This window comes from Ambystoma mexicanum, chromosome 1q (genome assembly GCF_040938575.1).
Source record: "Ambystoma mexicanum isolate Mex_15411 chromosome 1q, UKY_AmexF1_1, whole genome shotgun sequence".
Classification (NCBI taxonomy): domain Eukaryota; kingdom Metazoa; phylum Chordata; class Amphibia; order Caudata; family Ambystomatidae; genus Ambystoma; species Ambystoma mexicanum.
The window spans coordinates 1,161,244,306-1,161,257,049 of record NC_090922.1 but is presented as its reverse complement, the minus strand read 5'-3'; the positions used below and the strand labels follow the sequence as shown (position 1 = coordinate 1,161,257,049).

Genomic DNA, 12,744 nt, shown 5'->3' with positions numbered 1-12,744 from the left:
AATTCCAGTATTTTAGGATGCTTCCCCAATGCCAGTTTGCATACTCGAATCACGCTACAACCAGCTCAACACTTCCAAAATTCTATGCGGAACGACTAGCCCCAAAAACAATTTTAATATTCTTTGTTGAAAAGTGGCAATTGTCAATAAAGCATTAATACCCGAGAGGGTTTGGGGGTCTGCATTAAAGTTTGGGTAATGCCCGCAGGCGATAGTTACAATCCCTTTTCCCTTTCCATGGTGGCCTGATGAGGAAAGCAAAAGAACTCTGCAGGACGCAGAGCTCTGGAACAGCAGCCACCAGAACACAGTGAATCTTTGTCGGCCGTGTAAGGACCTGGCGAGGGCCAATCAGTTCTGATTATGCTTCGCCGGGTAGTAGTACTAATGGGAATTGTGGCTGAAAGGATACATTTCAATCAATATAATAATAAGCTATGGTTAAGGAATTTAACCACATCATGACCACATCTCTAGACTCTATTGCACCACTCAAACTTAGACAAAGCAAACCCAAAGCTCATCTCAATTCATGGTACACCCCAAACCGAAAATCATTGCACAAACAAAAAAGGCACTGTGAGACATCCTGGTGAGGACAACCTTCTGATGAAAACAAAGCCAACCTCAGCTCCATCACAGCCCTATACAAAAAAGAAATCATCCTAGCTAAACGCGAAACTTACAATGCTAGAATTGCCCAAGCCAACTCTAGCACAAAAGAACTCTTTGTCATCCTCAAAGAGCTAGAAGCACCCATCCCTGTGCCAGACAACTGCATCAAAGACCAACTCTGGTGCTCCAACATACAGCAAGCTCTTGCCAACAAAGTCACTACCCTTCAAACAAAAATTGCCAAGAAAAAAGCCATACTCGCCGGCAACAAACCCATTAGCGTCAACCTAGAGCAACCAAGTAACTCTACCAATCACCCCAGATTTAAGTTTTCCAAAGTCACCACAAAAGAAACAGTAAATACCATACTATCTCTCAAACCCACCAACTGTCAAGGCGACCTATGCCACGCTCAACTTCTAAAGGATGCAGCCAGAGATCTGGCCCCCTTTATCACAAAACTTAACAACTCATCCTTCTCCACCAATACCATCCCATCCAACCTCAAAGAATCATGGGTGCTTCCTCTACTGAAAAAGCAGTCCCTAGACCCACTAATACCCACCAATTACCGCCCAATTACTACAATGCCTTTTCTCTTAAAGATCTTAGATAAAATGGCATAATCCCAGATACAAAAACACTTGGAAACCAACTCTCTACTAGGAACCAGGCAATCAGGCTTCCGGCCCCAACATGGGACATAAACAGCCCTCATAGACCTCAAGTCACAGTTAGATGAACTCCGGGATGAAGGGAAATCAGCCCTCCTTCTACTCCGTGATTTATCAGCTGCCTTCGACCTGGTCAACCACAGGCAGCCACAGGCAGCCACCTGGACTCGGCAGCTCACTTCTCCAAAGAAGCCATAGCATGGATACAATCATTCCTAACCAACAGGACTATGAGAGTCTTCTCTCCTATGGCAGCAGCCAACCCCATCCCCATAACTTGCAGAGTGCCCCAGGGATCTTGCGTCTCACCCACCCTCTGCAATGGGCCTCATTACGACCCAGGCAGTAAGGGTGGTGGCGCCGTTAAGCCATTACTGCCTAATTACGAGGTCCCTTTGCGGGTCCCCACCTTAACGGCTGGTTTTACCAGCCGTTAAGTAAGGAACCCGCAAAGGGACTTTCGAGGTAATTACGGTACCGCAATTTGTGGTACCGTAATTACCGCCTTCCCCATTCCCATTGAGCCCTATGGGGGAAAAATGGGAATAGGGAAGGGCCAATGGTGAATGCGGAATTAACATCCGCCAACTTGGAATTAGGCGATAATTCCGCCATCCACCATGGCACAATCGGTAAAATACCGGCATCAACCATGGCGCTAATACCGCCATGGTTAACACCTGGGTCGTAATGACCCCCAATATCTTTACCAAGCCCCTTTTCAATAATCTGGACCATCTGGGTGTCACCTACACTAACTATGCTGATGAAACTCAGATTCTCCTACCGCTTACCGGTGATTACGACAATGATTTGGCCTTGGTGAACAGGATATATCTCATCATCCAGGCATGGATGGCCACCCACGGTCTATGCCTGAATGATGACAAAACAGAGATCATCATCCTGGGCACTCCCTCAACCCTCAAAAAACTCAGCCCTGAATACTCATCATTCAACATAGACAATAATATTATTACTGTCGTCAAGGAGGTTAAAACTCTGGGTTTCTATCTGGACTCCACTCTCTCCTTCAACAAGCAGGTCAATGCCTTGGCCGCGGCCACGGTATATACATGCAAGTTGATTAGAGCAGACAAGGCCTTCCTGTCACAGGACAGTTGCATCACCCTAGCCAGAGCCCTCATCTTATCCAGGCTGGACTACTGCAACGCTCTATACATAGGAGCCAATAAACAAACCATCAACAAAATCCAACTCCTACAAAATAATGCGCTGAGAGTAGCCCTAGAAATCCCCAAGAGAGAACATATCTCTAGTACCAGAAGAGCCAACAACTGGCTCTCCACTCATGATAAAATAAAACTAAAAACTGCCTCCATCACCCACAAATGCTTGAACAATGCAGCACCCCGTTACCAATCCGACAGATTCACTTTGAAGCCTACCACAGGAATCACCAGACTCGCCAGCACCAATTACCTCTGGGTCCCCAGATACAAACGTGCCAAAATCGGAGGCAGCAGCTTCCAGGTCAAGGCAGCACTCCTAAGGAACTCGCTACCATCCCCTTTAAGAATCGATCAAACCTATCACAAGTTCCGCCAGAGCATCACTAGTTGGCTCAAAGATGCCGACATCTAGGCATATACCTTGCTGACTTTGCCCGGCACCTCTCCCTACACTGCATGCACCAATCGCACCAACTACTTTGTAAAACTATGCATGCCTCAATGTACCTGCCTGTATATATCGTAACTTTATTGTGCCCACATGTAACCAATCGGCACCTGCACACAAATGTATTTTACATGTTGTAACTAAGCTTTGAATATCCTTATGCCTTGCGCCTGAATACCCTCGGGTCTGGAGCGCATTACAAACAATAAACTAAACAAACTAAACTAAACTAAACTAATATGCACCTCGAAATATGCTGGGCCTCTATCATGAGCACATTTGTAATGTGTTTCATTCTCACTCATGATAATTTTGGGTGGCTTCCGATGTATGGTCTGAAATGACTACTCTCCACATGTTCCTACTTTCTCATGCTGTTAAGACTTTTCTTGAAAAGGCTGAAATTATTTCTGTAGCTTCCACCCGTGGCCCATCTTCAGTTTACAACTTCGCATCATACATTAAACTGAATATCATCAGATAGCTCGTCTGGATTGGTCAGTCACCATCCTTTCTTTGGTCTTCATTTGGAGGGTCACATAATGAGTAATCATGGTCTATAAGCATCCAATGTGCACCTGCTACAAGGCTGCAAGTGGGTAAGGAATGTATATTTGCAGAAAGAAACAACTTTGTACAGCTCAGTACATGACTTCATGGTATTACATCACTGTGGGCCTCATTCAGAGTTTGGCAGTGTAGGAAAAAAGTGGAGGTAATTCCATTACCACCGAGTGGTAATTTAACTGAGTGCAACAATCGGTGGAATTACCACTCAGTAATTCCACCAGTGGTAATTCCGCCACAAATCCCCAATGGAGTTCTCCATAAATGGGGACTAACACTGCCCTGCCACCACTTGTAATCCTGTGATAAACCCATGGGACCGAGTGGTGGTAATGGTATCCGATTTTGGCAGTCATTTGCAGGAATTGCCACTGTATTACCACCAAATTCGGAATGACGCCCAGTGTCATGTGGGTTCAGTACAGGATTAAGGATGCTCAAAATTCAATCTGCTGAAAAATTGGTGAATTCTGGGGAAAATTTACTTGCTATGCCAATTTTGGAGAAGCAAAGATGGTTGTTTTGTTTTTGGGCCACAAAACATTTCGGCTTTACATTTCCAGTGTTCTGCTGGGTGAAATGTAGGTGTTTTCTTTTAATTTCGTGTTTAGTGGTAAAAAAAAAAATCTGGGAAATAAAAATCCAAATTTGCCTAAACAAGTGGCTAAACAGCAAAAACCTGCCCCGCCAGCAAACCAGAAGTGGAGGTGAATTTTGTCAAGTTAATTTCACAAGCGTTAATTTTGCCCACAATGTCATTTTGATTGAAGTATTTAAATGAACACAGGCTATACCGGATAGGTAGGTAGTGATGAGGCAGGCATGTCTGCAAATCTGGATAAACAGGTAGGGTAGAGAAGAGTACCAGCATGCTACAAGTCTACCCATCCGTCTCGCTTGGGTAAAAGACCACTGGTGGAGCACTTTCCCCAGACCTTTTGGAAATTGTCCCTTGTTTATAGTACTCTTGATTAATGTCCACTCATCACTAACCAGCTATGCATTCATTGTGCCATTGCTTTCTTCCTGCAGTTGATGTCTCCAGCGTCCAGCAACAGCAGTGGCTCTCTTTCCCCCTCGTCATCTTCGGATTGTCTGGTGGCACGCGGCAGTCCTGGACGTAGTCATGTAGCAGCTTTGCGGACACGCTTTGAATTGGAATATGCTTTGAACTCAAGAGCACATGCTGTTTGGTCGCAGAGGTATGTAGCCACTTACTGTATATGCAGAACTGCAAGAACTGTGGGTCCAAATGCAATCATAAACATTATTGAGGAATGAAATCGCAATGTGTACTAGCCTGAAGTGGCACTAGAATTTAACAAAGTGTGCTACATTGTTGTAAAGGCCATTGTTCTTGCCTTATGTCCGAAACAAAATGAACACTTCGCTCACCTACAAATGCAGTGGTGTTGGCATTATAAATGGGGCCTAACTTGAAAATGACCTTCATCACCCTGGGGTGGGGTCTTAGCTAATCAGGGAGCTAGGCATGCAGTCTTATTCACTTGCATAATCTGAGTTTCACAAATGTTGTAAAAGGCAATGGCGGCATCTTTGTGAGAAAAGTTATAACAAAGGTGTTTTCAAGGGTAAAGACTGGCATATATTCTGAGCACAGACATAAGGAAGATGTGTTTTACAGGGAGATACCGGCATATGCAGTGATCACCGGCATGAAAATATACATTTAGAGTATATAAAGGGGCAAAGGACCCTCTTTTTTATGGACGGGGGCCTGACTCTAGAGGGTAAATAAGGAATATCAGAATAGGCTCCTCTTAAAATGTACAGCAAACATTTAGATTCAGAAGTCCGGGGTTTATGTATTTTTAACAATTGTCCACAGTAAATTATCAGTCTCATTAGAAATCTGATTTTTGTCCATTTGTGAATCAACAAAACTGTCTATCTCTGCCTCCTTGGCTCTCTTGCAGCTCCAGCAGTAATCTCTGCCTACTTTCTTCTGGCAGAGAGCACTGTTGACACTTTAATCTTGATATCTTTTCAACCCAGGAAGGCTCATTGTTTCTTGCCATAGCAGCTCCAGTGCCCCTCCCCTCTTAATCAATACCTGAATGTGAGTTCCTGACCTTTTCGTGGGAAGCAGAAGGGAGGTGTCTTTCCCAGTGAGGGAAGTTTCTTAGTAGTTTTGGCTGAATCAGGCTTACTTGAAAAGTACATTTGTTACATTTTTCTTTGTTGAAAATAAACTTACAATTTAAAACAAACATCTAGAACATTGATTCTAGGCTCTAAACCATGAAGTTTAAATAGTGACAACCTAGTTTGCTCTTGATAACAAGTCACTTAGATTTGAGACATTAGATCTTAATGGTACCACTTATACAGTTTTAAAATAGGCTTTTGAAACAGTCACAACAGGCTGCTGGTACTGCGCCCAGATTTTGACAGCTTTCACAGGCAGGCAAACTGGCTGTGGATGTTTTTGTGACCAATTCAACTTTCCTGGATATTGCAAATGCACAATAATTCCTTGTATTCCATAGCATGGGATACCATGCAAGAAGATTGGATGTTTGCGGGTGTTTGGGACCAGCATTCTGTATTTTTTAGCAACCAAGAAAAGATTTAAAAGCAGATTTCGGATTTCTTTCAGCAAGCACTGCTTTTCATCTGTACTCCTTTTTTACATGTTGGACAGCCCATTGATAGGTTTCAGCAGTGAGGCCTCCTTCCACCACTGACAACAGGCAAAGTAGATTTGGCAGCCATCTTTTCCAGTTTCAAAGCGCAATTTTTCATAGGTTTTGGCGCGCATCGGGCTTTCGCGGCCTTTTGTTGATTCTGGTGCCACCAGAACACCGTGATACCGCAGGGCAGAGCATAGTGGGTCAAAACATCCCACAATTAAAAACTCTGGTACTCCCTCCTCCAAATTACTACTGCTGTGGGAGTCTATCTAAAATGAGGAATTACGTGGGAGGACACAATCCATTCGAAGAACAAGTTACTTACCAACTGTAACGTTCTTTTGACTGGATGTTCCTCCCACGTATTCCTCATCGACCCTCCCAACCTACCCCTCAGTTCAGTTTTTATGCTTTTTGCACTTGTACTTCCTTAAGAGCCTGATATCTGTCAACACCTAATACAACTGATGCAACCATTAACATCGAAAAAACAGAACTGAATCCAACGGGCGTGGCTCGAGCCCTTTATACGACGGATGACGTTGACGCTCAACGATGGCCTTCGAGGGACCAAGCTACACAACCTCAAGCACAGCGCCCTCTGGGGAAAATTGTTTCCGAAGAAGCAGCAAGCTGGCGAATATATATCTAAGATGAGGAATACGGGGGAGGAACATCCAGTCGAAAGAACCTTACAGTTGGTAAGTAACTTGTTCTTCTGATCCTATTGTCTTTGGAAGTGTGTTTTCCCTTAAAAGTTTTAATGTTGGATATTTTAATACTGGGATTATATACTGCCTGCATCCCTTTTGGAGAATCTAACTGTTCTTATAACCTATCAGTCTATTCTGATCTAACCCTAACCTTTCCTTCCTTAAAAAACTCAATACTGCAAAGGTGATACTATATAAATGCTATACTGACCTCCACTGATGTCACCTCCGGGTGCTGGAACATGTGTAACATATGAATAAATATGTTACACATGTTCTCTCGACTTGAAACACTTGTGTATAAGCACGTTATAAAGGCCATATCATATCATGTCACACACCTGCTTTATTGTTCACTTTTTTTAATTGATTCCTAACTTGGTTTTAATGTTACAGCTAATTATTTCTTTTTAAAGAATGCTTTAAATATATTTGTGTATAAATAAATTATGTATTATATACATTTAAGTTTGTAAGTGTTTAATTGGATTACTGATTTCATTGTAGAGCTCCAGAGCTCACATTACCCCTCTTAAGATAAGCCTGACTGCTCAGTCACACTACCAACGTGTGTAGTACAGGCCTACATTAAAAGGTGGGTTACCTAATACCAAGAGATAAGTCTTATGTAGTCCTATGCCAGTTGGGCTGCACTTATTTTTACCTAACAATCTGCCAGAGCGTGCTTGCATAATCAAAGTAATGTGGTTGCATGACTTAGGCTCATAGTCTGAGGTTGCTAGCACTAGACGCTCATGGCAAGAAGGTTAGCTGTCGACTATCAGGAACAAAATTCCTCCCCATCTGGAGCCCAAAGTATTTCACGAAAATAACTCTTCAATCAGTGCGACATTTAAGCCAGAAATGATGCTGCATAAACAGTCTGGCCATTATTGTTTGCAGGTGGTGCATTGTCTCTAATATTGAGATGCCAGTTGTTGTATGTAATAATTTCTGGTGCCCATTGTAGTGTATTGTGTTCTGTGTGATTAGCTTCAATATAATGTGTTCAACAATGCAGGTGTTCACCTCTATAAATGTTTTTCCAACGCATGTCAAATGGCATTGTCATGCATTACAGTAGATTACTCCCTTGCCTCTATAATTTGTTTGTACCGGGTGGTTTCCAGGTTTTTGTGTCAGCATGGAACTAGTCATTTTGGGAAAAACAGCAAACCAAACTGTGCGATATGGATGATAACTCTTAAAAGATGTGGGGTAACCCCAGGTGGCCCGCATAGTTCTTGGGATGACTGGCCTGTTGTAACGAGAATGAACAAGAATGTGCTCCATATATTTTCCAACCTAAGGGCAAAGACTGGTTGGGGAGTTTCTGTTAAAAGTCATTTGTGGGGGCGTGGCCTGGAGTGCCAGCGATGTGGCTGCTCCTTTAATGGCCTCTGCATGGGGACCGCAGCATTCGTAAAAATAAACATGTTCCCGCTATCCCCCAACGATCTGCGCCCTTTATCCTGGTTGCAGAATGCCTGCTGCCCCTCCGGCTACATTTTGGGCCACTAACGGAGACGGGAGCCCCGAAAACGCTCCAGGGACGTCTCCCGACTGCAACTGCTGTGCAGCCTGAAATGGCGGGCTCACCGCTCCGGCCCCGTCTCTGAGAGTGGATGCCCTATGGCGTTCTCTAGGGAGTCGCCACTGCCAGCCAGCCTCCTCCTGGGCTCTCCTGCGGCACCTGACAGCGCCTCCTCGCCAGACTGCATATGAACTGTGGTGCATACCAGCCTTGATGCCGGCAAAGACCACAACCCAGCCCCAGCCACATCGCCGCGCTCGCTGAGGGGGCCTTCAACTCGCTGAGGCCCTGCTGGAGCCCCGCCTCACCCTCTACCTTCCTGCCTCCTCCTCTCAGGGGCCAGGCCCACGGCCTGCGGAAAGTGCTGCATCTGCTTCTGGAATCCTTGGGGCCCACCTGCGGGGCGGCGGGTCTCCTCTTCTGGGGAGCGGGGGCTGAGGAAGAGTCTCTGCATTGCCTCTGAAGGTGATGCCCCCCCGACTCCATTCCACTAATCCTTGGCATCGACGTTGGTGCCCGGGGGGTGAGGCTTCAGCAGGCGGAGGCCGTGCCCTGCTGCTGTGGTCCCGGCCCTGGGGGCTTTGGATTGTGTTCTCTGCCCTGTGCCCCTCACGAAACCAGAGCACCGGGCAGGATACTGTGCCCCACCCCCCACACAGGGAGCAAGCTATCTGGGGCCCACTCTCCTCGCTGGATGTGGGGAGTTTTCACCGCCCCAGGGAACCTCTCTGTTGGGGAAAGAGAACTAGTCCACCGTGGACCACTCAAGTGGTCCACTCTCCCCCCCCGGAGCCCAACTTGCTACCTCCTCGGCATCTGGGACCCCCGGAATCTCTACTGCAACCCAGCCAGATATGACACTTCTCGACTTCCTGGGGCGCCCCTGCCCTCTCCCCATCATCAATGGTATGTAGTGGCCTACCCTCCACGCTTTCTTCTGGGGTACCTGGCACTTGGTGAGTAGAGCTCGTACGCCAGCCATAAGTGTGGGAGTTCCCTTTAATCCCTCTCCAGTGTGCTAGTCAGCTCCACCAGAGGAAAGGTTCTGACACACCCGCCCCCGCTGCTCTCCTCCTCAGGGCACCTGCCCACTCAACGAACCAACTAGTACTCTAGCCCCCCCCACGTCTTATCTACCACTGTGCCCCCCCCAGCTAACAGCGGTGCCTCCATGCAAATCTTGCTGAGGGTTGCAAAAAACGTCAGACGAGAGGGGGCCCCTTGTCCGACATTAAAGCAGAGTTTAGATCCTGCATGTCCAAAATGACTGCTAAGCTTGAACAAACGGAACAGAGGGTCAGCGACATCGAGCATACGATGGGGGAGTCTGAAGACCTAGCCCAAGAACACTCCAACTCATTAGCGGAAGTGCAACACATGATTCAGACCCTGATGGACAGGTTGGAGATCCTCGAATATAAGCAGGAAGATCTGGAGAATCGCACCCGCCTCAAAAAACCTGCGCATCCGGGGGGTTCCCTCCTCCATCTCTGACAAGGGCCTACCTGCGTACGTGGGCAACTTTTTCCAGTCGCTCCTACCGAACTTAGATGACACAAGCTGTTAATCGATCGTACCCATATACTACGCCCTCGCCGGGGAACCGACTCAGACCCCCAGGTGACAGGAGTCCACTTCTACACCACTAAAGAGGCTATATCAGCGATTGGTCGCACCCTCTATGAACTAACATTCTAGGGCTCCCCTGTCCAATTTTTCAGGATCTCTCTTCCTTGACCCTGTAGAAATGTAGAGTGGTGCGCCTTCTCACGACCTTCCTCCGAGACCAGCAGATTTGCAATAGATGGCTATTCCCGACGGCCCTACAATTCTCACACAATGGCACCCTGCGAACCAGCAGCCACCAAGAGGATGCGGCATTGATTCTACGTCCCGGCTCCCCAGGGGGCACAGGATCCTCCTCTCCCGGCTGAAAGTCTTCCGAACCGGGCGTGGCCTCCCCCAAACCTAGGCGCACTCCCTGGACAAGAGTGCAGAGAAACCGCAAACCCAAATGAAGAATCAATATAATACTTATAGCGCACACAGCATTGGAACCCAGCTTTCTGGAGCTTGCTGTGGACCCCATGCGGTCCGTACCCTCCTCCAGGGTGGATGTTACCGTTTTACCCATGGGGTGATACTCAATCTTTCGGGCTGCCGACAGCCTGGGTGGCAGGGGGAGACACCGATAAGTTAAAATCGGGCCCCCTGGCCAGGGTTTTGGCCACCCGTTGGAGGCCTTTGTTTGAAGTTCATGCCTCCCGTTGGAGATTATTTGAAAATCCTCAGCCTCAGGAGAACCTGAAGCAACTTGCCCCCCACGACTATGGCTGACCTGACCCCCCATCAAACCCCCCACCCGCAGCAAGAGGACATAGAGAACCAACCCCTGCACCTAAACTGAAGTTCACCACCCTAAATGTTAGGGGCCTAAATTCCCTGCCGAAGAGGAAATCGGTCCTGCAGAATCTGCAGGACGAGAGAACCTCTGTTGCCTTCCTTCAAGACACTCATTTGATCCTGGCTGACTTCTCCTGCCTGTGCAGCGGACCCTTTCCTCTACAGTTCTTCGCTTCCAATAGCACCAAGAAAGGAGGCACTGCCATCCTTTTCGCAAAGGAGCTGAAACCGCAGATCCTAGACACACTATGATGCCAGGAGGGCCGCTTCATCGCTATCAAATGCTTCATTTTTTACCAACTCTACACCCTCATCTCAGCCTATGCACCGAAAGAGCATCAGGAGGGGTCTATCGGGACTTAGAGGAGTCTCTCCTGCCATTCATTGAGGGGCAGGTCATAATTGGGGAAGACTTTAACGGGGCCCCAGACCCACTCATAGAGATATCATCCCCCCTTCATCCAATGACCTAAGACTGGCAAAAGACCTGCTCCATCTATTTTGGACATTGAATGTTGTTGACTCTTGGAGGGTATTATTCCCAGAGGAGAAGGACTTCACTTTCTACTCATATGTTCATCGCACCATCACCAGAATTGACTTACTGCTAGCCTCCCCCCAGATCCTTGCCTTCACGGACAACGTCACCATAGGCCCTCTGATTCTTTCAGACCATGCTCCTGTCTCTCTGATCCTGCAAGCTCACAACCAAGAGCCCCCCCATTGCTGCCAATGGAACCTGTATGACCCTATCCTAGGCAATATGGCAGTGAGGGACTCCATTGCCAGAACAATACAAAACTTCTTCATGGAAAACCACAATGAGGATGCCTCCCCAGCTAACACCTGGGACGCCATGAAGGTAGTGCTCAGAGGGGAACTGATCACCCAAGGCGCTGCCTTCCACAAACAAAAAGGCCACGGTCAGAGAGGCGGAAGCGGTCCACAAACGAAAGGGCTGGTCCCCGAAATCCTACAGGGCCTTACAGATGGCAAGGAAGAGGCTGGAAGCGCACTACACTGATGCCATGGCAAACCTACTAACCAGAACAAAACAATGGTACTATGTCAACAACAATAATGTCAACAAGCTGCTGGTAAATAAACTGGCCAAGGTGAAGAAAAGAAACACCATCCTGGGCCTCTGTAATTCCCAAGGGGTGGTCCAATTCGCGGAACGCGAGAAGCTTCACTTGGCGGTTACCCATTAATCAGAGATTATGACGGCAGTGTCAATGTGCTTACCCGAACAACAGTCTTACATTCGAGAGGCAGCCCTTCCGCCGCTCACCTCGGCAGCAAGGGAGGGACTTGAGTCGCCCATCACTAGCAAAGAAGTCGAGGAAGCTATAAAAAACTTGAAGCCCAGTGCCCCTGGCCAAGATGGTATCTCCACCCAATTTTACAAACTCTTTCGCCTGCAACTTGTGGGCACCTTAACCCATCTCTTTAATATGTTTGCTGCCACAGGGAACATCACCCCAACTATGCAGGAATCCATCACTGTCCTTATCCCCAAGCCCGGGAAAGATCCTCAGGACAATAGCTCATATAGACCCATTTTGCAGTTAAAATTAGACGCCAACATATACTCCAAGATTTTAGCTAACCACCTCGTCCCTATCCTCCCTAGCAATATAGACTCAGACCAGACTGGATTCATAACTCACAGGTCGACGGGGGATAACATCCGCAGAGCATTAGACCTAATAGAGATCATTAATCAGGAAGCAAGTAAACAGTCACCCACCAACCACAACAGGCCCCACACTGCCACTACACACAACACACCAGACATCACCTACACCACCACAAAACAATCACACACACCCCACCACATCAAATGTGCCCTCATTAATGTACGCTCCCTCCCAGTCCCTCCCAACTGAGATTCACGACCTCATAAACGACAACAACATCGACCTACTAGTGATCACAGAAAC

At 47.2% G+C, this 12,744-nt stretch overlaps 1 protein-coding gene across 2 annotated transcripts in view; it reads left to right on the top strand.

Annotated features, from left to right (window-relative positions):
• TNNI3K (TNNI3 interacting kinase) overlaps window positions 1–12,744 on the top strand; it is a 3,214,557-nt gene that overhangs the window by 2,949,992 nt on the left and 251,821 nt on the right. For both annotated transcript variants that reach the window (XM_069641910.1, XM_069641909.1), the window contains one exon: window positions 4,530–4,699. In XM_069641910.1, coding sequence (XP_069498011.1) covers window positions 4,530–4,699 — 170 coding nt within the window. The remainder of the gene's footprint in view (window positions 1–4,529; window positions 4,700–12,744) is intronic.